At 46.7% G+C, this 24739-nt stretch overlaps 1 protein-coding gene across 9 annotated transcripts in view; it reads right to left on the minus strand.

Moving 5' to 3' along the window:
* LOC309520451 (lysosomal acid glucosylceramidase-like) overlaps positions 1–24739 on the minus strand; it is a 66141-nt gene that overhangs the window by 6918 nt on the left and 34484 nt on the right. For 8 of the 9 annotated variants that reach the window (XM_082202256.1, XM_082202257.1, XM_082202254.1 and 5 more), the window contains exons 6-11: positions 21872–22044; positions 18295–18535; positions 15994–16218; positions 14768–14931; positions 12971–13096; positions 2130–3669 (exon numbers count right to left, since the gene is read on the minus strand). In XM_082202256.1, coding sequence (XP_082058382.1) covers positions 3513–3669; positions 12971–13096; positions 14768–14931; positions 15994–16218; positions 18295–18535; positions 21872–22044 — 1086 coding nt within the window. In that variant the 3' untranslated portion in view covers positions 2130–3512. Of the gene's footprint in view, positions 1–2129; positions 3670–12970; positions 13097–14767; positions 14932–15993; positions 16219–18294; positions 18536–21871; positions 22045–24739 lie in introns of those variants that run through there. The other variant, XR_014214257.1, reaches the window with a different exon arrangement.

Here is a 24739-nt window from a genome sequence, read left to right on the forward strand (position 1 = left end):
AGGCCTTTTATGTCCTCAACAAAGAGTACAGAACCTGTGGCCTTTTGGGCGCTGCTGGGCTCCCAGCTCCCATTGCCGGCCGTGGCGGTTGGGGCTGCTGGGATCAGAAATCCTACATCATCTCTACACTCCCCTTTAGCCTGGGATTGTTATCAGGTTTAGCAGATCTCACTCCATCCATCTTCAAAATAAAAAAATTCCTTCCAGTAGCACCTTAAAGACCAACTAAGTTAGTTCTTGGTATGAGCTTTCGTGTGCATGCACACTTCTTCAGATACACTGAAACAGAAGTTGCCAGATCCTTCTATATAGTGAGAAGGTGGGGAGGGGTATTACTCAGAAGGGTGGTGGGAATGGGAGATTGGCAGATAGCTGAGATGAGCCTGTTGACGACTCTTAACGACTGCAATGGGTCTTACAGGAAAAGGCAAGGGGTGAGAAGGTGAAAAATGGCTTAGTCATGTATAATGAGATAAGAATCCAATGTCTCTGTTCAGACCAGGTCTCTCCATGGTTTTAAGTTTGGTAATGAGTTGCAATTCAGCAGCTTCTCTTTCCAGTCTATTTCTGAAATTCCTTTGTAGTAAAACAGCTACAGTTAGGGGCAACCATTTGAATCAAATTCCGTAGTTTCCGTAGTTTCCAACCAAAGGGCTGGAATGTATATTTTAAAAAAACCACCTACAGAAATGTTCTTGGAGCTGAAACGTCAGTCCTGTCGAAAGAGCTCTTGCATGTTCATTCTCCAACCAAGCCGCCTGCAAAGCGAGTAAAACCTAGAATCCGTTTCCGCACTTTGTTGCCTAATGCAGTACATCTTCCTTTTTTTGTGTGGCTGCATTTTGTGAAATCATTTGACGAGATTTTTCATCTTAAAACTTTGCACAAATAATCTTGGCTGTGGCTTTGGACATATGACTGTTTTTGTCAATTTCCCCCCCTTTCGTTTGGTTGGCCTGAGCAAGGGAAGAGCTGTGTGAAGCGTAATAGTGCCTTCTGCAGCAATTGCCAAATAGCTGGCAGATTTCCTGTGAATAATTTTTTGGGGAGGGGTTGGGGGTGTGCTAATTCTGTCCTGTAACTTGGGAGGTGGCGGAGGCAGCTGTGGTGATGGAGCTTCAAGAGACTCCATCTGTCTTAGCGGCACCCAGGTGACCAAGAGCCAGTGTGGGGTAGTGGTTAAGAGTGGTAGACTCGTAATCTGGTGAACCAGGTTCGATTCCCTGCTCCTCCACATGCAGCTGCTGGGTGACCTTGGGCTAGTCACACGTCTTTGAAGTCTCTCAGCCCCACTCACCCCACAGAGTGTTTGTTGTGAGGGAGGAAGGGAAAGGAGATTGTTAGCCGCTTTGAGACTCCTTAGGGTAGTGATAAAGCGGGATATCAAATCCAAACTCTTCTTCTTTTCTTCTTGTAGGGGAAATACCATGTACACATTTTTAGCACTATGCAACGAACACTCTTTCCAAACCCAAAGACTACCTCCTGTCTATCTCACCTACCTACCTCATCTCTTCCAAAACACATGTAAAACTTTTAATGTCGTATTCTATCGCTGTAACGCACCCTTAGGGAACCTCAGGGGTGAGAAGGGTGGGAAATAAGTAAACAATTCACTTTGAATGGGAGACTATTCCCAACCTCCTTTTCAGTTCTCTGGAAAACTCAAAATACCCAAGTTGATGGGAAAGGATGCAGCTCAGGAATACAGCACCAGCTTCGCATATTCCTAGTTCAATCTCTGGTTTCTCCAAGAAGGGATAGGAATGTCTCCTGCCTGAAATGATGGGGAGATGCTGCCAATCAGAGTTGCCAGTACTGAGCGGATTGGGCCAGTGGTTTGGCTCAGCTAAGGGGAAGTTTCCCTTGCGTCCGATGTTCTTTTGTTGTCCTTTATCCTAAGAACAAGCAATCTTCCATGCAAAACAAGGGGATTAATGCCTTCCTTTAAGATAGAGTATGGTAACCTCATGATATGTAAAATAGCACAAGTACAAAAATTCTGAATACAAAAGGAGGGATGTCATGGAATTCTACTCAGTATTGATCCAGAGCAGATTCCAGCGTATAGTTAGCAGAGTAAAAACTTAAACACGTTGCAGGATTCCCCAAAAATAGACCAGAGGCAATTGTATTTCATCCAGCAGAGCTTTACTGCTACTGAAGGCAAATGAACATAAAGGTCACAAATCCACTACATCCAGGATTGGCACTGTCCGTAAGAAATCCAGTTGCAGCAGACTTAACTTAAAAATTCCAATAACTTATAATAAGACTGAACCTTAACACTATATACAGAATGCCACACCAGAAGGAAAAGAGATAGAACGAGAAAGTGAAACCGAGGCTCCTTCTGGCCTGTTTTTATAGTCAGCATGCTCTTGACAGAAAAAAAAGAACCATTTAAGCCAGCTGTACTCAGCTTCTCTGAAGGAATAACCCAAACATCAGGAACCGTCTGCTTCTTTCTTTCACACAGAGAAGCTTCCAGAACCCTCTTGAATTAATTAGAATGAGAAAGATCTCTGCACATCAGATCAATACTTTCTGCACTAAGAAATGCAAACTGCCACTCTCTACTTCAAGAATAAAGCCTCCAAGCTTTTAACCCAGCTATAGACTAAACCAATTCCTCCTCCCACCCCCAGCACAAAACCCAAGAAGGACCACACAAGTCCTGTCCTCGTTCTCTCTGCTTGGACCCCGTCAGCCACACGAATGCAGAAAAACATATCTGTGTTAGGGAGGGTTCAAATCACATTTAATGCTTGAAAAATGAGTGTCTGATTATAGCCCTGGGAAAAAGGAAGAGAGTTTATGTATGCCTTTTGGTGGGGTGGCGGAAGGGACGCGGGAATCTGTAAGCAGGCATCTCCTAGCCTCCCTATTCCAGGTCTGGGCAGAGTCTCACCTCCTTTCCACATTGTCCCAACAATTGCCAGGGGCTGCTGGACTGAGGAGGAATGGGGGGAGTCGCTGCCCCCTTCTCCTGAAGCTTCCCAAGGGCAGGAGGACAGTATTGAGTTAGAACAGTGGTTTGCAGAAGGGCATAGTCCAGCGGGGGAAAGCTGGGAAATACTGGGTGAGGAACAGCTAGAAGAGGAAACACCAGGAGGGAGACATCTGGCAGATTCAGTGTCCTTGGACAGCATTCCTGACCCCCCTTCGCCTAGGACTAGACGGGCTCCAAGAGTGATAGAACAGAGAGCGCAACGGCAACAAGCTCAGGTTACCCAACGTAGGAGTGGCGCAGATTAATGGGGACAGAGCAGGGGAAAACCTTTACTGGGAGCACCGCCATTTCTAGAGAGATATGCATTCCTTTGTCTCTCGCTGTGATTATTAAAGAACTAACTGGTAAGAACGCTCCTTTAGTTTGATCTGCTTATTTACTGGCACCGGGGAAGGGATCTGATTCCCCGAAAGCCTGACAACAATCAGGCTCTATCCACGATCTTGAGGTTTGCAGGGTGAGGCAGGGGGAAGATTGAGGCTGCTTCCGTGCATCCGGGTCACTTTGTGGGGAGAAGGCATTTCCCTTGCCCGTTTCCTCCGAGGCAGGTAGTGGACGTCTTCCACAGGTAAGTCTGGATGGAGTTGGCCGGAGCCACATCCTCAATGTAGCCAAGCTGACCATCTGAGATGCTGAAAGGCACTTTCCAGATACACCTGAGGGACAGAGGAAAGGTCTGGGTCAGGGGTTGGGATGGCGCAGGGCACAGAACCACCCCTATCCCCACCAGGGTTGCCAGAAAAGGTAGGGGCACCCCTAGAAATATTTTGTATATTTTTAAATAATTCCATTATTTATAACCCACCCATCTGGCTGGGTTGCCCCAGGCTTCCTGGTGAATTTCTGCACTACTGGGAAGTGGGCAGATTGGGCATGCAAGGGGTGCCCTACTATAATCCCTGGCATCTCCAGGCAGGGCTGGGAAAGACTCCCTCTTTGAATGCCCTAGAAAGCCAGTGCCAGTCCCCGCAGATAGTTCTGAGCTAGGTGAACCCATGGTCTATGCGCCAGGTGATGAGCCCAGGTGGCAAGGTGGGGGGCAGGCAGAAAAAAGTACCGTATTTTTCGCTCCATAAGACGCACTTTTTCCCTCCTAAAAAGTAAGGGGAAATGTCTGCATGTCTTATGGAGCAAATGTGTGGTCGATCGCTGGCTCCCTTTCCGGCCCCGGCCCCTTGCCCAGGCCTCCATTGTTGAATGTTCTGCAGACGGAGGCTGTTTGTTTCCCCAGCGACATGTGACTGGCCAATTAGATTATCTGTCTGGAAACTGTAGAAACAGCTCCCTTTCCTTTCCTAAAGAAGCTGCAGACCTGTGAGTTGAACCCCATAAAAACAGGATTTTCCCCCTTTGCAAAGTAAGTTCAACAACTTTGAGCTGATCCTCAAAAAAAAACAAGGCTTTTCCCCTTTGCAAAAGAAGCTGCAAAACTGTGAGCGGATCCCCCCCAAAACGGGGCTTTCCCCCTTTCCTCCTCTAAAAACTAGGTGCGTCTTATGGAGCGAAAAATACGGTATATCTGAGTCCCAACAAGCCAGCAGTCAAAAGGGCGGCAGCTGGTGGGGAGATGCAAACTGCCTTGCTTTCAACAAGAGGTAGGGTTGCCAGATCTCCAGGGCGGAACCGAAGCCTTCAAGTTTGTCTGGCCTGTTCTAGAGAGCCGGGATGAAGCTTGAGTCTCCATCTGGGTCAGAGCACCCAATACAGTGGTGCCCCGCAAGATGAATGCCTTTGCAAGACGGAAAACTCGCTAGACGAAAGAGTTTTCTGTTTTGGAGGTGCTTCGCAAAACGAATCTCCTATGGGCTAGCTTCGTAAGACGAAAATGTCTTGCGAGTTCCTGCGGGGTTTTTTCTCCCCCCCCCTTTTCTAAGCCGCTAAGCCGCTTATCAGCTGATCTGATAAACTGATAAGCCGCTAAAAGCCGCTAAAAGCGCTAATAGCGCTAATAGTGCTAATCCTCTAATCCGTCAATGGGCTTGCTTCGCAAGACAAAAAAACCGCTAGACGAAGAGAATCACAGAACGGATTCTTTTCATCTTGCGAGGCACCACTGTATTTGTTTATCACTATTCAGAAGACTGTGCATGCAGCTGAAAGCCGCAGCCCAGCAGCACCTAGCCTCAAGCTGTGGCATGGGTTCCCCGGGTCATAGATTACCGTCGTAGAATTGTAGAGCGGGAAGGGACCACGAAGGTCATCCATCCCAACCCCCTGCAATGCAGGAATCCTTAGCCCAACGTGGGGCTCTGCGGGATGTATCATCACTGTAGCAGTCAAATACAACATTTCCTGTTTCCTAGAGTGGACGCACAGGGGAATGTTGCTCCAGACAGGGAGGACTTCCTGCCATACCTATTCTGGAGCCTCCTCCACCTGTGTAGATGGGCGTGACCCTGGGAGACCATATAAAAGGGCTAGTCACGCAGCCGTCTTCCTCTTTTTGCCTTTTCCTGTTTCCTCTTTTGCCATCTTCCTCTCTGCTGGCTCTTAGCCAGCAGCACAAGGCTCGTTCTTACAGAGGATGGAAGCCACAAGGTAGAAACGTAACTGGAACCACAAGATTAAAGCCTGCCTTCAGGAGACTACTGTGAACTGGATGTAAGTAAACTTTACCATTACAATGGTACCTCGGGTTAAATACTTAATTCGTTCCGGAGGTCCGTACTTAACCTGAAACTGTTCTTAACCTGAAGCACCACTTTAGCTAATGGCCGCTGCGCCACCGGAGCACAATTTCTGTTCTCATCCTGAAGCAAAGTTCTTAACCTGAAGCACTATTTCTGGGTTAGCGGAGTCTGTAACCTGAAGCGTATGCAACTTTTAAAGAAGACTGTCGTGTTGCTATTATTTTTAAGAGGGAAAGAAAGCGGAATTTACCAAGAACAATCCAATCTGGACAAGCCAGACTACATTGCTCAATTTACGTCCTTACCTCTCTCGCCCTGACCTAGCCACTGTGATCCACGCGACGGTCACCTCCAGACTGGATTATTGTAACTCGCTCTACGTGGGGCTGCCCTTGAGACTGACCCAGAAACTCCAGCGGGTGCAGAATGCCGCAGCGAGACTCCTTACGGGGTCCTCGCTGCGGGATCACATTCACCCAGTGCTATACCAGCTGCACTGGCTCCCGGTGGAGTACAGGATCAGGTTTAAGGTGCTGGTTTTAACCTTTAAAGCCCTATACGGCCTAGGACCCTCGTACCTACGGGACCGCCTCTCCTGGTATGTCCCATGAAGGACCTTACGGTCTTCAAACAAAAATATCCTGGAGGTCCCAGGCCACAGGGAGGTTAGGCTGGCCTCAACCAGAGCCGGGGCTTTTTCAGCTGTGGCTCCGATCTGGTGGAATGCTCTGCCACAAGAGACCAGGGCCCTGCGGGACTTGACATCTTTCCGCAGGGCCTGCAAGACAAAGCTATTCCACCAGGACTTTGGCCAAGGCACAGCCCTTGGTGATCCTCACAGAACTCTAGCCCAATGGTTGCCATTAAACTTTAATTTAAACTTTAATTTAAACTGATTTTATAATGAATTGATTGAATGAGGGTGGAATGAGTGGCAAACCAAAAACAAGAGCTGCGTCGAAAGCAGGGAAAGGCAAATTGGTACAAACAACTTTGGTTTCCCAGGGCCGTAGATCTTCAGTCCCTGCGGTACTACAGGCTGTATCATTACCAACAACCCCAGCTGAAGAATTAGAACAACTAACAAGTGAAGAAGATATGGCAGCTGGGGGATCCAACATTCTTCTAGAGGAAATGCTACAACAATTTGCAATTTTGAACAAAAAAGTGGATGATCAGACTGCAAAAATTGACTTAGCTACATCTTCAATTAACAAACTTTCTGAACAGGTGGCTAAGCATTCACAAGATATTGGAAACCTAAAGGACGTAGTATCTGAAAATCGAAAACTGGCCGAGGCTGCGAATGAGAAAGTAGAAGCAGTAACTAAAGAAGTAGAGGAACTGAAAGGAGAGGTAAGGCCACTCCATAAACATATTACTGACCAGCAGGCCTATCTGTCTTTGGTGGAACTGCGAAACAAGGAAAATAATTTGAGATTACGCTTTATTCCAGAGATCGAGAAAGAGGATTTGACTGGCTTTTTGACAGCAGAATTTTCTAAATTCTGGGGCATAAACGAAGATACAGATTTTAAAATAACAACTGCATTTAGATTGGGAAGGGCGGCTGGGAAGGACAGACCTAGAGACTGTTTGATTATCTTAAGGACCAAGCAGGAGAGAGACAAGCTACTTGACCTACACTTTAATAAAGCACTTGAGATCCAGGACAGAAGAGCACAAATTTACAAGGACATACCTAAACAATTACTGGATCTAAGATCTAACTACACCGACCTAACTGGACTTTTGAGAGGCAACGGAATACCTTACAGGTGGGAGTTTCCACAGGGTCTTTCGTTTAAATACAAAGGAAAGAAGATAAAGATCAAAACGAAAGAGGATAGCCAGAAGTTCCTACACGACCACGGAGAAGACTTGCAGAAAGGAGTGGCAGCCATTTGGCCACCACCAGTGCTAGGGAAAGAACCACCACCTTCGGATTTGGACAAAAAAGAAGACACCCAATAAGAGTAACAACAGATTGATACAGGATGTCTCTGCAGCTTTACAGTTGGAACATTAATGGCGCGAATTCCCCAGAAAAACGCAAAAGGATTTTTCATATATTAAAGAAAGAGAACTTGGACATAATTTGCTTGCAAGAAACCCATGTGACCAGGTTACATAGGAAGGTGTTAATAAACAAAAGATTAGGCCAAGAATTTATCTCATCAGACAGAGTTAAGAAGAGAGGTGTGGTGATCTATGCTAAAGAGAATTTATCACCAAAATTTTTGTTTAAAGATGAACAAGGAAGAATCCTGGCTATTGAAATTTCGACCCAAGGAGAAAAAGTTTTGATACTAGGAATCTATGCACCAAATGAGGGGAAATCAGAATTTTATAAGAAGCTGCATGAGACACTACTGGACTATCTGGACTACTCCAACATCATTATGATGGGAGATATGAATGGGGTTGTCTCTACTTTGATGGATAAGTCACAGAATCAGAATCTGACTAAAGATGGAAGACTACCAAAAACTTTCTTTGAATTAACTGACAATATGGACTTAATTGATTTATGGAGGACGAGAAACCCCCTAGGTAAAGAAGGAACTTTCTTTTCTGAGGCCCACTTGTCATGGACAAGAATCGACCAAATCTGGGCAACTAGAGGGCTGGCACCTAAGACTACAAAAATAGAAATCTGCCCAAAGACTTGCTCCGACCATAACGCTTTGAAAATGGAAATGAGATTTACTACTGCCGATTCCTTCAGATGGAAAATGAATGACAACTTGTTAAGAGATCAAGAGATCGTAAAGAAGGCCCAAAAAACTTTAAAGGATTATTTCGAAATCAACTTGAATACCTCAGTGGAAAAAAGAATTATCTGGGACGCAAGCAAAGCTGTTATGAGAGGGTTCCTGATACAACAGAATACAATCAAGAAAAAACTCTGGAATAGTAAAAAAGACAAGATTTTGGAGAAGATAAGTGATGGGGAGAAAAAATTAAGAGTGAACCCAAAATCAAAAGAGACTTTAAGAGAAATAAAATTTCACCAGTCACAATACGCGAAATTGATTAACCAAGAAGTGGAATGGAAAATCAAACAAATGAAACAAAGATCCTTTGAATCTGCAAACAAATGTGGGAAACTACTTGCTTGGCAGTTGAAAAAGAGACAAAAATTAAATTATGTCACCAACCTAGAAGTTGAAGGGAAAAACTTTCAGAAACCAGGAGAAATTAGAAAGTGTTTCCAGAAATATTTTAAAAAATTGTACACACAAGAACCTGAGGAAGCAATTGAGATAGAACAATTCTTGAAAGATAATGGCCTTCCAAAATTACCTCAAGAGAAGAGATCAATCTTGAATTGTAAAATAACACTACAGGAAATCGAGGATGCCATTCAGAATATGCAACTAGGCAAATCTCCGGGCCCCGATGGACTTACCTCCAAATATTACAGGACTTTAAAAGACTATCTGATACAAGCATTAATGGAGGTTTGTAACTATATTATGGGGGGAGGGAGGACACCAGATACGTGGAAAGAAGCATTCATCACATTGATACCTAAAGTGGAAACTGAAAAGACTCAACTTAAGAACTATCGCCCCATCTCACTCCTAAATGTGGATTACAAAATATTTGCGGACGTTTTGGCTAACAGATTTAAAAAAGTATTAAATGAAGTAATTCATAAGGACCAAGCAGGCTTTCTCCCAGGTAGACATTTGTATGATAATACCAGGAACATCATCGATATTTTGGAACTTTTACAAACAAATATTAACACCAAAGCGGTGTTAATCTTTATCGACGCGGAGAAGGCCTTTGATAATATTTCTTGGAAATTTATGAAGAAAAACTTGGAAGGGATGGGAGTGGGAAGGGGGTTTGAGAACGGAATAGAGGCAATCTATTCTGAACAAAAAGCTAAGTTGATAGTGAACAATGTGGTGACAGAAGAACTTCATATTGAAAAAGGAACACGCCAAGGGTGCCCCCTATCCCCTCTGTTGTTTATCTCAGTCCTGGAGGTTTTGCTGAACATGATAAGGGAGGATCGGCAGGTACAAGGAATACGGGTCGGAGCGAAACAATATAAACTGAAAGCATTTGCAGATGACCTGGTTTTAACATTACAGGAGCCAGAACCTAGTACAAAAAGAGTTTTGGAATTGATTCAGAAATTTGGTCGGGTGGCGGGTTTTAAGCTGAACAAACAAAAAACTAAGGTGTTAGGGAAAAACCTGACGGTTATTGAAACAGAGGAGTTTCAGAAAGAAACAGAACTAAACATTGTTAAAAAAGTGAAATACCTGGGGGTCAATCTGTCTTCTAAGAATTTGAATCTATTTAAAGATAACTATGAAAAATGTTGGTCAGAAGTTAAAAAAGACTTAGAAATTTGGTCAAGATTGAAATTATCCTTGTTAGGCCGAATCGCAGCTATAAAAATGAACGTTTTGCCAAAAATGTTGTTTTTGTTCCAGGCCTTGCAGATTGTGGACAGAGTGGATTGCTTTGGAAAGTGGCAGAAGGACATTTCTAAATTTGTCTGGCAGGGCAAAAAGCCCCGAATAAAGTTTAAAATATTAACTGATGCAAAGGAGAGAGGGGGGTTTGCCCTGCCGGACTTAAGGTTATACTACGAAGCTGCGGCCTTCTGCTGGATGAAAGATTGGATTTTATTGGAAAACACTGATGTCCTAGATCTGGAAGGCTTCAACAATTCGCTAGGTTGGCATGCGTATTTGTGGTATGACAAGGGGAAAACACATGGAATGTTCAAAAACCATATTGTCAGGAAAGCAATATACATGGTCTGGAAAAAATATAAAGACTTATTGGAAAGTAAAACTCCGAGGTGGATTTCACCAATAGAGGCCAAAGCTCGGAAAACATCCAATATGGAGGCATATTGGCCGAAATATTGGGAAATAATAGAGAATATTGGAGGTAATTGGAGATTGCAGAGCTTTGAAAAACTAAAAGATAAGGTGCAAAATTGGCTACACTATGCCCAAATTAATGAGGTTTTCAAGCTAGATAAAAAAATAGGATTCCAGGTGGAAAAATCGAAACTTGAGACAGAGCTGTTAGAACCAAAGACCAAGGTAATATCGAGAATGTACAACTTGCTGCTTAAATGGAACACTCAGGATGAGACAGTTAAATCAGCCATGATAAAATGGGCTCAAGACATTGGTTATAACATCATGTCAGAAGACTGGGAAAAGTTATGGACCACCGGTATGAAGTTCACGGCATGTAATGCCTTGAAAGAAAATATTATGAAAATGGTGTACAGGTGGTACATGACCCCAGTCAAACTTGCTAAGATATACCATTTGTCTGACAATAAATGTTGGAAATGCAAGGAGGCTGAAGGGACATTCTTCCACCTCTGGTGGACGTGCCCAAGATTGAAGGCCTTTTGGGAAATGATCTATAATGAGTTAAAGAAGGTGTTTAAGTACACCTTTCCTAAGAAACCAGAGGCCTTTCTTCTGGGCATTGTCGGCCAGAAGGTGTTAAAAAAGGACAGAACTTTCTTTATGTACGCTACAACTGCAGCAAGAATCCTTATCGCCAAATACTGGAAGACCCAAGATTTGCCCACACTGGAGGAGTGGCAGACGCAACTGATGAACTATATGGAACTGGCTGAGATGACTGCAAGAATCCGGGACCTGGGAGAAGAGGCAATGGAGGAGGACTGGAAAAAATTTAAAGACTATTTGCAAAAGTATTATAAGTTGTATGAAACATAAGATGACGTATGATTCAGAACGCTAGCCCCAGCAACGAAATTTAATTATTTATGAAATTGTTAATATTTGTGAAAGAACCAAAGTTTAAATGGGTTAAAATGATATCAGGTTATATTTCTAGAGTAAATGGAGAACAAGAGATTTAAACTTAAATTGCAATTGAAAATATAAAGAAATATATGAAATAAGGGTATAATTTGCTGATGATTTTATTATCAAGAATGCATTATCCGGGGGATGTGGGGAAGTCCAATGGAAATTTGAAAAAAAGTTATTGAAATGGAATTCTTTGTTTTCTTTTCTTATCTTTTCTTTTGTTCTGTTTTTTCTTCTGTTTTACTTGTAATTTGGAAAAATGCAATAAAATTATTATAAAAAAAAAATATAATGAATTGATTCTAGAATGCTGTATTATTTTACTGTTGTTAGCCGCTCTGAGCCCAGCTTCGGCTGGGGAGGGCGGGATATAAATAAAATGTATTATTATTATTATTATTATTATTATTATTATTATTATTATTAAATGATTCTAACAAATCCATCAACTTGCTTCTAACAACGTGCAAGGGAATGCGTTCTGCTTCTTGCTCACTACCGTGAGTGAGGAGGGATAATATTTAATCAATATATCCTCGCCTACTGTCAGGGGTTCAGGAGCAGAAGCGAGGGCAAGGGAGGAAACAGAGAGTGAAGGGGAGGAGTCCGAAGGAAAGATGAGCGATGACGACGACCCGAGATCTCCGAGTCTTTCCAGTGAATCGGAAGATTCACAGAAAGGAGCGCCAGTGACCAGAGCAAGGGGGGAGCTTAGGGGGACACCCCAGGAAGAAGGGACTAAAGGGGGTTCAGAGAGCAGCAGTTGGAAATCGGGGCCAACATCCCCAACAGAGCGCAGTGGGGGAGAAGGGCGCCAGGCATCGGGATCAGGCGGCTCGCCGCAGGGGGGAGGACATGAGTCAGGAGTGGCCACACCTCCATCGGAGAGAGAAGAAACGGTCAAACGGAAAGTGGGAGGTTGGGCGCGCGCGCCAAGTTCAAATGCACAGGAAGGCGGCACAGTAAGCAGCCCGGAAAGGGAGCCAGGTCCTAAAGCCCGCCGCAAGGAGACAGAAGGCTCCGGGGGGTCAGCGTCAGAAGAGTCCTGGAAGGAAGAGACCACGGGGGGCAGAGGGACCCAGAGAAGAACGGTCAGGAGGAAAAGGTGGAGTAAGGCTAGGGTATTAAGTTGGTGTACAGGAGGCGGAGACTCAGACAGAGCTTCGCCGGTCTAGCTTATAAGACGTAGAGTTGCGCGCTACAGCTTGAAAATGGAAACTGTAAATCAATAAAGACTTTTATACAGTGAATGCTGGCTAGCGTGATCCTCTGTGAGCTCGGATCTGGAAGCAGCTCTGACACCTACGTTCCTCAACATACCCACAGTCTCGAACCCAAGACCTTCAGATTATAAATAGAGTCTCATGGTCTACCGACTGAGCAGTTTTGCTGGAACGTGCTGTGTGCTCCAGCCCCGAAGTTCTCCCAGGGCCCGCAAAGACATGCTGGCGGCCAGGCAACCTGTTCTTCCTTCCCCAAGGCTGCGCACTCACTTGTTAAGCACAACCACCACGGCCACGCCATCTGGGCGTAGGAAGCCCTCGGTCTGTAGTTGGCATTTGCCCAGGAGGCTTTTGCAAGCCAGGAAGACTCGGACGGAGCCTTCCGGGATGAACTTGCTGGGGAGAGAAAAGAGAAATTAGGAGGAGGGTGGCGGGGAAAGAGGATCGACGCTGTGCTCTATACGGCAAACCCGTGCCATCGGTATATCTTCGCATCTGCATAAAAAAGTACATTTGGGGTGCGAGGGGTAGGGGGAGTCAAGGGGGTGGGTGAGGGGTGAAGGGAGGGGGTTGGTCAGGGGTAGGAGAAGGGCCAAGGGGTAGGCAGTAGCGACCAGGAGAGGCAACCCCCAGTATATCTTGTCTTTGAAATACTACTCAGTATTGATCCAGAGCAGAACTCAGATGTATAATTAGCAGAGTAACAACTGAAACACGTTGCAGGATTCCCCAAAAATAGGCCAGAGGCAATTAATATTTCATCCAGCAGAGCTTTACTGCTACTGAAGGCAAATGAGGGTAAAGGTAAAGGGACCCCTGACCGTTAGGTCCAGTCGTGATCGACTCTGGGGTTGTGGCGCTCATCTCGCTTTATTGGCCGAGGGAGCCGGCGTACAGCTTCCGGGTCATGTGGCCAGCATGACTAAGCCTCTCCTGGCGAACCAGAGCAGTGCACGGAAACGCCGTTTACCTTCCCGCCGGAGTGGTACCTATTTATCTACTTGCACTTTGACGTGCTTTCGAACTGCTAGGTGGGCAGGAGCAGGGACCGAGCAATGGGAGCTCACCCTGTCGCGAGGATTTGAACCGCGACCTTCTGATCGGCGAGTCCTAGGCTCTGTGGTTTAACCCACAGCGCCACCCGCGTCCCTTTGCAAATGAGCATAATGGTCACAAATCCAATACATTCAGGATTGGCACTGTTCATAAGAAATCCAGTTGCAGCAGACTTTAACTTATAATAAGTCTGAACCTTGACACTATAGCATACTATGTACAGAACACCACACCGGAAGGAAAAGAGATGGAAAGTCAAACCTAGGCTCCTTCTGGTCTATTTTTATAATCAGCATGAGCTTGGCAGAAAGAGATAAGAGAACCAGTTTAAGCCAGCTGTACTCAGCTTCTCTGAAGGAATAACCCAAACATCAGGAACCGTCTGCTTGTTTCTTTCACACGGAGAAGCTTCCAGAACCCTCTTGAATTACCGTATTTTTTGCTCTATAACACGCACCCGACCATAACACGCACGTAGTTTTTAGAGGAGGAATATCTGTAGGCATGCCACCCGTAGGCATTCCCTCCATAACACACACAGACATTTCCCCTTACTTTTTAGGAGGAAAAAAGTGAGTTTTATGGTGCAAAAAATACGGTAAGCAGAATAGGAAACGTCTCTACCCATCAGATCAATACTTTCTGCACTACAGAATGCAAACTGACCTTTCTGTCTGTATGAATGAATGTGTGTATTGTTCCATGCTACCCCATTCTCCAAGGGGAGCTCACTCAGGTTTGTGTTTCTTTTTGGGACTGAGGGAGGCTGATATATGGTTTGTTTACATATATATAGTTACCTGAGCCTACAGCGGAGCCACGCACAACATTAACAGCCCAAGATAATTATGACAATTAGCATTTTTAATTAAGCTTTAATTGTCATGATTACCAGAACCAAGATAGCTACGTGAAATGGTGCATTATGCCGGTGCCGCGGAGCTTCTTTGATTACCCTCAGGGGCATTCTTGGTGGGCAGTTACAGCCAAAGTCACCCTCTGAAGCCTTACCTGAAATGAGCTAAGTGGTAGAACATGGGTTGCTTGTAGAACTCGTCTTTTGCAGCGTTCACGATGATGGGGCTGTCCACAAAGTTGTCAACGAAGTTGGGTCCCCCGCCCATATCCAGGGCCAAGTTCCAGTCGATCCAACCCACAACATGGTTGCGGATGGTCTGCAAGGGCTCAAAGGGCATAGGTCAGGCAGGGAGGAGGGAGGGAGGAGGGGTGGCCCACCAAGGGGAAGGGGCAGGGGGCTCCACAAGAGGTCCCAGGGACCCCATCTCTGGGAAAAGACTTCTGACTGATTCCCCCCCCCAACCACTTGCATCCAGGGCTGGATCTACACTGACCTGTTTAGCGTTATTTCCCGCTATTATAATTATATTAGATACAGCGGAACCTCGGTTTTCAAGTATTTCAGAAGCTGAATGGCCCAAACCCGGAAGTGATTGCTTCCGTTTTTGAATTTCCGCTGCGTGTTTTTCTTTTTCCCCTCAATGGCTTTTGCCAACTGCCCATTGCTCCTCGGTTTTCGAGCGTTTCGGAAGTTGAACGGTCTTCCAGAACGGATTAGGTTCGAAAACTGAGGTTCCACTGTATGTCGTTCTAAAACATCACAGAGCACACATGTTCATTAAAATGTTTTTTACCTTGGCTTTTTCACGTCAAGGTAAAGATGTAGGATGTTGTATGTCCATCTATGTTGCCAAAACCATTCATTAACCCTCCCTTAACGTTAAAGAAGGGACGCGGGTGGCGCTGTGGGTTAAACCTCAGAGCCTAGGGCTTGCCGATCAGAAGGTCAGCGGTTTGAATCCCCGCGACGGGGTGAGCTCCCGTTGCTCGGTCCCTGCTCCTGCCCACCTAGCAGTTTGAAAGCACACCAGCACAAGTAGATAGGTAGGTACCGCTCTGGCGGGAAGGTAAACGGCGTTTCTGTGCGCTGCTCTGGTTTGCCAGAAGCGGCTTAGTCATGCTGGCCACATGACTGTACGCCGGCTCCCTCGGCCAATAAAGCGAGATAAGCGCTGCAACCCCAGAGTCGGCCATGACTGGACCTAATGGTCAGGGGTCCCTTTACCTTTAACGTTAAAGAACATGAGTGTAGATCCAGCCCTAACCTGCGTGGGCACCGCAGCGCGTTCGCTCACCCCCACCCCTCAGATGAAGATTTTCGGAAAGCTCCCTCTTCTTAAGTTGCTGTCACAGTGGGCCCATGGGTAGCAGTACCTTACCTCCAAGATATTCTGGCTATACTTGACGCCCCGGTCCCAGCTCCCGAGGTCCACTCTCACGACATTCGGTGGATAACCGTTACAAGATTCCGTGTAGAGCAGGAAGTAATTGGGGAAGAGGGAGTGTGTGGGATCCAAAGTCAGGCTCGGAAGGGTTGTGGAATCGTAGTACCAGTGGATTCCAATGCCTGCAATGTACCTGGCGGAACTGCTGTTTCCAAGGATCTGCCAAAGGAGGGGAGGAGGGCCAAAGCTTTCATTCTTATTTGCACCAGGGAGGAAGGAATTCAAGTGTCCTTTGCCTATCCCTTGGCTTGTCAGTGGGCGGGGGCAATTTAAAAATATTGTCTCCCACCCCTCCACCCCACCTTAAAGTTAATGGCAGGCTGATGTGTTTCTCCCTGCTCAGGCAAAGAGAAGATGGAGTGCCGAGTCAAAAGCAGTGTTCCAAAATGATTGGAAGCCTCAAGCGGTGGTTCCCACAGCACAGCAACCCGGCAAAGGGGATGCAGCAAGGAAAACTACCGTCACCTCTCCGCTGGGAAGCGCTGAGCAAAGGCGAGTCCCCAGGCAACGCAGCTGATTTGATCAGCACAAGGCATGCAAGCTCCACCCCCCAGTCGTTCTTAGACTCCTTATTGGGTGAGCAATGCAGCCAAGCAACACAGTTGGAGCCTCCCTCCTCCCTGGCCGGCAGGGAGGGAGGGAGAGGAGCTGCTTCCTTTGAAACCTGGGAAATTTAAAGGGCATCATCAATAAAGGACAGCAGTGGGACACGGCGCTAGGATAAGGGACTTTCCCGCCAAATAAGGGACGCTTGACAGCTATGTTGCTGTCCAGACGAGTTGGATTTTGGGACATTCCCACCACACGTGGAGGTATGTGCCTGTGGAGGTGCATCCTCTCCAGCAATTTGGTGAGGTTCCTGGGTGTATTAGCGCTCGTTTCCTTGGTAACAGCTGTAAGTGAGTTTCAGGGTGAGTTCTTTCCTTTTCGCTGATACGGATTTAAAGGGAGGTTTAGACCACATTCTAGGCCATTGGGTGGGGTTAATCCAATAGCCTATGTCGTCCTCCCATAGTTTTTTTATTACATCAAGTGGGTTTGTGGGATTTTGGAACAGCAAGGTAAGTGCACATGGATCCTGCCTCTCAGCCCCTCACAATATAGTTGCCCGCTCCAGACTGGGCAACGCAGCCTGATGATGTCATTCACCAGGGCTCCGCTGTGAACCAGAGGCAGAGAGATAGAGTGATACAGAAGGGCGTGGGTTTAAAAGGGCCACGGTGCAGATTGGAGCCAGTGGCCGTGGTGGGTGAGAGGAGGGCAGGAGGAAAGGGAAGGAGGGTTGGCCCCCAGCGCTTAGAATCCTGCTTGGTAAGGTGCAAGGGAATGAAGAGCTGGCAGTAGCCCCTCTGAACATGTACAGAGTATTTCTGCGACCTTCACTTTCCCCCAGCCAGTAACACCTTGAATTCCTTAGATTAAAATGTGGTGGTGCTGGTCCCGGGGGGTTACTGTGTGGCGTGGTCCGAGGCTGAAGTGGGGTCCAAGGCAGGGAGTTGGGTGTGGTAAGGAACTCTGGCAGAAAGCAGGACAAGGTGCCGGCAGGAACAGGTAACCAACGATGTTGCTCCCACAACCTGGGACTGGCCAGCTGGCCTTTATCTCCTCTGAGGCATAGGGCGGCCCCGGTCCACAGGTGACTCGCCTCTCCTGGCCTGGAGGCGAGCACTCCTCCTGCGGGAACTTAGTTCCCTCCGCCTCTCTGCCCTGAGCCTCTGCAGCTCAGGAGAGGCTGGAGGGTTACCGGACCCAGAGGCAACCTCACCTTCCCCTGACGGGGCTGGGAGAGGAGCACCTGCAGGCAATGGGTCCTCGATCACCTCCGGAGCCAAAGCAGATTCAGCTGGTGTCTGCCCCTGAGGATCCGGCACAGGTGAGGGCCCTTCAGGTTCAAGCCCCTGCCCCGGCTCAGCCAGCCCTGGAGGCAGGGACCCCTGTGCAGGCTGGGATTCTTTAGGTTCAGACTCTGAATCAGATTCCCAGGCCATCACACCGGGTCGCATTGGTGGGGTCAGTTTGGATGGCAAACTGGCTTTTCAGATCGCCATGTGGCCTGCCTGCCCATTGGGATCTGGTGGAGGTGGACGCCAGCGAGCCAAACAGCAGGCAGACCCAGAGCCAATTTTAGGTGGGGCCAACAATTGCAAGGCCACACTCCCACCATGCATTTCAGGCACTATGGCAGCGCTTTGATCGAACGCCGCTTTAATGGGAGATAGTGAACTGGGGACCTACCACTTTGGCCCAGTTGAGGATTTCGGACCTCTGGTCATCATACATGATGAGCAGGACATCTTTGTGGGAGCTGGCGGCCAGTTCAGGGCCTAGGTCTAGGATGATGAAGTCTCGCGCCTCTTCGGCCGTCTGGCGGTTGACGGGGAAGTCGCCACTGGGCGAGAGGACAGCACTGTTGGGCTCGTTCTGGGGTGTCACCGCCCAGAAGGTGATGTTGTGTCTGGCGTATTCATCCAGGAACCTGGACCCCAACAGATGGAGGAAAGAGGGGATGTTAGCTCAGTACATGAAAAGGGCCAGAGCTATGCTTTGGGAGGGGGCTGCGAGGGTCTCAGGGATTTTCTACCCCATCCCCAAATGTTCAGCTTTAAATTTAAATTAAAGTTTCTATTCCTTTTGCTTACAAAGAGGCAGTGGAGCAGTTGAGTAATCCTGGACTTTGGGGTTAAAAGTCCTAATGCAGGCCTTCATCCTTTAGAATTTAAAGTTTTGTTGGTAATGGGCATAGAACCTTCTTTACTGCAGATTATTATTATTATTATTAGTTGTTCTTATTGTTGTTGCTGCTGCTGCTACTCTGTTCTCCATGAAGGGGGTTCTGGTAAAAGTGTTGGCAGGACCTGAGAAATTTCTGTCTGTTGGCAACGGAGGACAAAAGCTCTTAATATGTCTTACATTTAAGTCCCACATTGCATTAATTCCTATGAATGGAACTGAAGTTGCCTTCAGCTAGGTAAAGGTAAAGGGACCCCTGACCATTAGGTCCAGTCGTGGCCGACTCTGGGGTTGCGGCGCTCATCTCGCTTTATTGGCCGAGGGAGCCGGCGTACAGCTTCCGGGTCATGTGGCCAGCATGACTAAGCCGCTTCTGGCGAACCAGAGCAACACACGGAAATGCCGTTTACCTTCCTGCCGGAGCAGTACCTATTTATCTACTTGCACTTGGACGTGCTTTCAAACTGCTAGGTTGGCAGGAGCAGGGACTGAGCAATGGGAGCTCAGCCCGTCACGGGGATTCAAACCGCTGACCTTCTGATCAGCAAGTCCTAGGCTCTGTGGCTTAAACCACGGCGTCACCCGCGTCCCATTGCCTTCAGCTACAATGGACCTATTCCCCCTGCTGCTAATGTTACATCTTCCACTTCCCCAGGCACTTTTACAGTGCGGAAGCTGCTGAAATCGGAAATATGTCTATTACTCTGGTTCATTTCTTTTAACCAGATCTTGCTGTGCACTGATGATGCAAATGCACAAGTTGGACTTTTGCAATGTTATTTACTTTGAAACTAATAGATGATGCCACTAGATGTCGTGATGTACATTTAAAGTGCAGTTTATTTGTGTATGCTTTTCCACCAGGAGGCAGAATGTTGCACTGTGATCTGACCACTTGAATATTTCACATCAGCTAATATATCCCATTATCAAATATACACCATATAGTGCATGTAATAACAACATTTTACTATGTTTTTATATATGCTGTAAGCCACCCAGAGTGGCTGGAGAAACCCAGTCAGATAGGGAGGGTATATTATTATTATTATTATTATTATTATTATTATTATTATTATTATTTTAACTAGCCTTTGCCCTAAGTTCCCAGGGTGGGTTACAACACAATATTAAAAACAGTTTGAAAAAACTTGAAAAAAGGTGGGCCCTAAAAAAAACACCGTATTTTTCGCTCTATAAGACGCACCAGACCACAAGACGCACCTAGTTTTTGGAGGAGGAAAACAAAAAATAATAATATTCTGAATCTCAGAAGCCAGAACAGCAAGAGGGATCACGGCGCAGTGAAAGCAGCAATCCCTCTTGCTGTTCTGGCTTCTGGGATAGCTGCGCAGCCTGCATTCGCTCCATAAGACGCACACACATTTCCCCTTACTTTTTAGGAGGGAAAAAGTGAGTCTTATAGAGCAAAAATTACGGTATACAGCTCAGGTATTAAAAGCCAGGGCAAAGAGATGCGTCTTCGGCATTTGACAGAAGCTGCATAATGAAGGTGCCAGTTGGATCTCTGTGGGCAGGAACTTCCACAATTTAGGGGCTGCCGCAGAGAAGGCCCTCTCCCAGGCTGCCACCTGCAAGGGTTGCCATATTCCCAACAGTGAAAATCCTGCTCTCTTTTTTTGGCAAAGTTGTTGAGGTATTTGAAACAAAAATCGCCTCCCACGGCACTGCCTCTGACTGTGTTTGTTCAGGGCTTTAAACTGTGTGAATGGTGCATCCAAAATACTACGCAAAGGGTTAATTCTGTAGGATTAGGATGTCTCACCACCGAAGGCAGTTTTTTCAGTTAGCTCAGCTATCAACCTCTGAGTGAGTTTCAACTACGAGAGCAGCAGGCGTGCGGTTTGCATGCGGCCATGTGCCTCAGAGTCAGTCTGCAAATATTAGCCAGTCTCAGATACGAATTCAAGTAAACATGTTTCAGAGACACAAGTTATTATCTATCTGCCTTGTACATTCAATCTGACAAGGACAAGTATGCCGAGTCAAAGCCGTGTGTCCTTTTAAACTCTAAACCAGTGGTTCCCAACCTTTTTTCTTTTTTCTTTTGGCCATGCCCCACCTAAGCAGATGTCAAGGAAATAAACAACTATCTAACCTTTATAAGAAATAAAAAAATTCCTTCCAGGTATCTGAAGAAGTGTGCATGCACATGAAAGCTTATACCAAGAACTAACTTAGTTGGTCTTTAAGGTGCTACTGGAAGGAATTTTTTTATTTTGAGTATGGCAGACCAACACGGCTACCTATCTGTAACTGTAACCTTTATAAGGTATCTGAAGTCAGCCCAGTTTAGGGAAGTTTTTAATGTTTGATGTTTTATTGTGTTTTTAATATCCTGTTGGGAGCCACCCAGAGAGGCTGGGAAAACCTAGCTAGATGAGTGGGGAATTATTATTATTATTATTATTATTAATAATAATAATAATAATATTAATAATAATAATAATATTAACAACAACAACAACAATAATAATAATTAATAATATCCTGACACACACACACCCGTGACATATAATTTTTATTATTAAAAAAGTGAACTACTCATGTGGAGGAAGCCTAAAACGCCATTCACTGTTAATAACTCATTCTCAAATTGCCCCCTCCCCAAATCAAATTGCCCTCCTGTGGGGCTCTAAGCCAAGTACCCCACACAGCCTTTTCCCCGAGAGAAAAACAGTACGACTAAACAGGGTCAAACGAATCCACGCAACTCTGTAAAGTAGAATTACCCCATAAACAACAGCATGAGATGCTCAAATTGCAATAAGCCAGCCTTGTTATTCTGGGGGGACCTCTCCTCCTGCTGAGTGGAGCATTTGCCCTCCGCCCCGCCCCCAAGTTCTTGTTGGGGTAATTTGGGATTGCATGTGAAATTGCATTAACCGCTTGGCCTGCGCCTCGGGTTCCCCCACATCTCAATTCGGGGTCAGGGCGCCAGCAGCGTTGGGCTGTTTGAGGCAGCTCCAAGCCACGGGTCTCTGTGGAACGACTCATCCCATCCTCCCTTTCTCCAAAGAACGTGTGTGCGCATGTGCGCTGGCGGACCAGCGGGTGTTACCTGACGAAGTAGCGGGCCCACGTTTTGTGGTACATGTCTCCGGCTTTCCCCTTCAGCCTCGATTTGCCCTCCACCTTGCCGTTGACTCTCATCCAAGCTGGGCTAGACCACGGACTGGCAATAAGGGAGAGGGGTCGCTTAGATAAGGCCAGGATGCGTTGAAGGAGAGGGATCTACGGGGAGAGGTGATGGGGATCCAGTGAGCAGATCCAGGAGCATCCCAGAGATATTGAAGCAAGAAAAGGGGGGCTACCCTTATGCTATTCATATAATCAGTAATCAATATATTCATACAGTGGTGCCCCGCAAGACGAATGCCTCGCAATACAAAAAACTCGCTAGACGAAAGGTTTTTCCGTTCGCGATTTGCCTCGCAAGACGAATTTCCCCTATGGGCTTGCTTCGCAAGACGAAAACGTCTCGCGACTTTTTTTCTTTGACTAAAAACAAAGACATGTTTTGTTTATAAAGTTAATTTATTTTCCCTTAAATTTTTGAACTGCTCTTTACAGTATGTGTGACTTTAAAGAGCAGTTAATAAACTGTTGTTGTACCAAATTTGGCTTTGTTTGGACTTTTTTTGACCATAGGAACGCATTAATTGATTTTCAATGCATTCCTATGGGATTTCGTGCTTCGCAAGACGAAAAATTCGCTAGAAGACAAAAATTGCGGAACGAATTAATTTCGTCTTGCGGGGCACCACTGTATATGCCCACACATAAACAGGGCTTACAGTGATTTTATAATCCATTTGAATCAAGAAAAGCTTTTGCCTAAGCTAACTGCAAACTGCTTGGAACCGCAAGTCCAGAACCGACCTTTTACCTAGAAACATCCTTGCACCCTAGAGGAAAGGGGAAGCCATGAATCAGAAGACACTGGTACAAACTCCCCCCCAAATCCAGGCTAAAATAGTCCACGAAACAGGAAGGGCCAAACCACAAAAACTCCCGACATGAGGCAGAATGCATACGGGGAGGTAGCGCCAGGAGATTTCCTCCCTGAGTCTCATTTCCCTGTACTGTCAGAACTAGGGAAAAGGCAGTGGCGTAGCGTGGGGGATGCAGGGGGGGCCGGCCACACCGGGCGCAACATCTGGGGGGCGCGCTCGCACTCGCAGCTCTCTGCCCCTACCTGGCTCACTCACTCTCTCTCACTGCAGTGCTGGCTGTGCGAATCCGATTCGAGCCGCAGGGTCGCCGCCCACTGTGGAGGGGGGTGGGTGCCAGGCGTGCGGTGCGGAGAGAGAGCGAGGGACTATTTGGGGGAGGGACAGTGCAGCGGCCGCCCAGCGCAGCGCTGAGCGCGGGAGAGAACCACACCAGACCAGACCGGGCAGCAGCAAGAAGAAGCTGGCAGCAGCGGCAGGTTAGGGGTTAGGGGGCGCAAATTACTTGCCTTGCCCCGGGTGCTGACAACCCACGCTACGCCACTGGGAAAAGGTCAGACTGTTCATCATTGTGCAGACGATGGAAAGCAGAAGTTGGGAGTGAACTCTGTGCACGGCCAGGGGCATGGCAAGAAGCGCTAATTGGTTATTTTTCGCTGGCGTGTGTGACTGTCTCATGATTGTCTCATGATCTGTGATTTGCTCAGTTATAACCTCAGGATTTGTATGCTTCGGGATCCCAGTCTTTTGGAAAAGATTCCAACTGGGTCCATTATTGCTCAGCAATAAACCCTCAACTTCTTTTTCTCCAAAGCTGTGTCTGTCTGGTCCTTGTTCCGCCCTAAGCGGGTACCACTATATTTTCACGTGCTTCAATATTAGGGCCCATACCTGAGGCCTAGGGGGCCAGCCCCAGGGACGTCATTGAGCGGGGCAGGTTAAGCACGGAGCGCAGTCCCTGTGGGCATGGCATTCAAATTTAAAACGCAGTGTCTAAACCAGGCTTCCTCAGCCTCGGCCCTCCAGATGTTTTGAGACTACAGTTCCCATCATCCCTGACCACTGGTCCTGCTAGCTAGGGATTATGGGAGTTGTAGGCCAAAAACATCTGGAGGGCCAAGGTTGAGGAAGCCTGGTCTAAAAAAACGAGGAATTTACATTGCTGGATGGAAATGGAGGCAAACCTTTGCTAAGGTCCAGCGAAGGGAGGGAATCCTTACTTCTTAACCTGCTTAGGGAGTCCGGGTGGAGATTGTGTTCTCATCCACCTGGGGGGTGGGGGCGAGCAGGAAAATCCCTATAGACTTCCAAGTTGGGTTTGGGGGTCTGGCGACATCCACAGCCCCACAAAAAGTCACCCCATTGGCCAGGCTCTCCTCTCCTGAGTACCTCTGGAGGAATTGCATAAGCCCCTGGGGACTGAGGGGATTTGTAGTTTTAGGGTGTGTGTAGGGATGGAGGCAAAATCCAGTTTGGTTTTTGTCTTTCAGCGCAACACGCACTAATTCGCATGGGCTGAGGCAGAGAAATATCTGTCGGAACGGGCACGTCTCTGAAATTTGCAATAAACCAAATAACGTTTTATCAAAACGTGTCTATTGGGGGAAATGTTGGGGTGGGAAATGCATATTGTATACATATGTATATACAGTGGATGCTCGGGTTGTGAACGTGATCTGTGCGGGATGCAGGTTCGCAACCTGCGTCTACGCACGTGCGGGTTGTGATTCGGTGTTTCTGCGCATGCGTGACCGCCAAAACCCAGAAGTAACCACTTCCTGTACTTCCGGGTTTTGGACGTCCGTAACCCGGAAAAACGCAGCCTGAAGCGGCTGTAACCTGAGGTACTGTATATACATACATATATATGTATGTACATATGCATATGTATATTATATGAATATGTATACATTCATGAAAATAAGATACAGAAATGCATTATGTTAGGGAAATCTACTTGCAGAAATGTGTACAGT

The sequence above is a fragment of the Podarcis vaucheri genome (genome assembly GCF_965113315.1).
Source record: "Podarcis vaucheri genome assembly, chromosome: 16".
Classification (NCBI taxonomy): Eukaryota; Metazoa; Chordata; class Lepidosauria; order Squamata; family Lacertidae; genus Podarcis; species Podarcis vaucheri.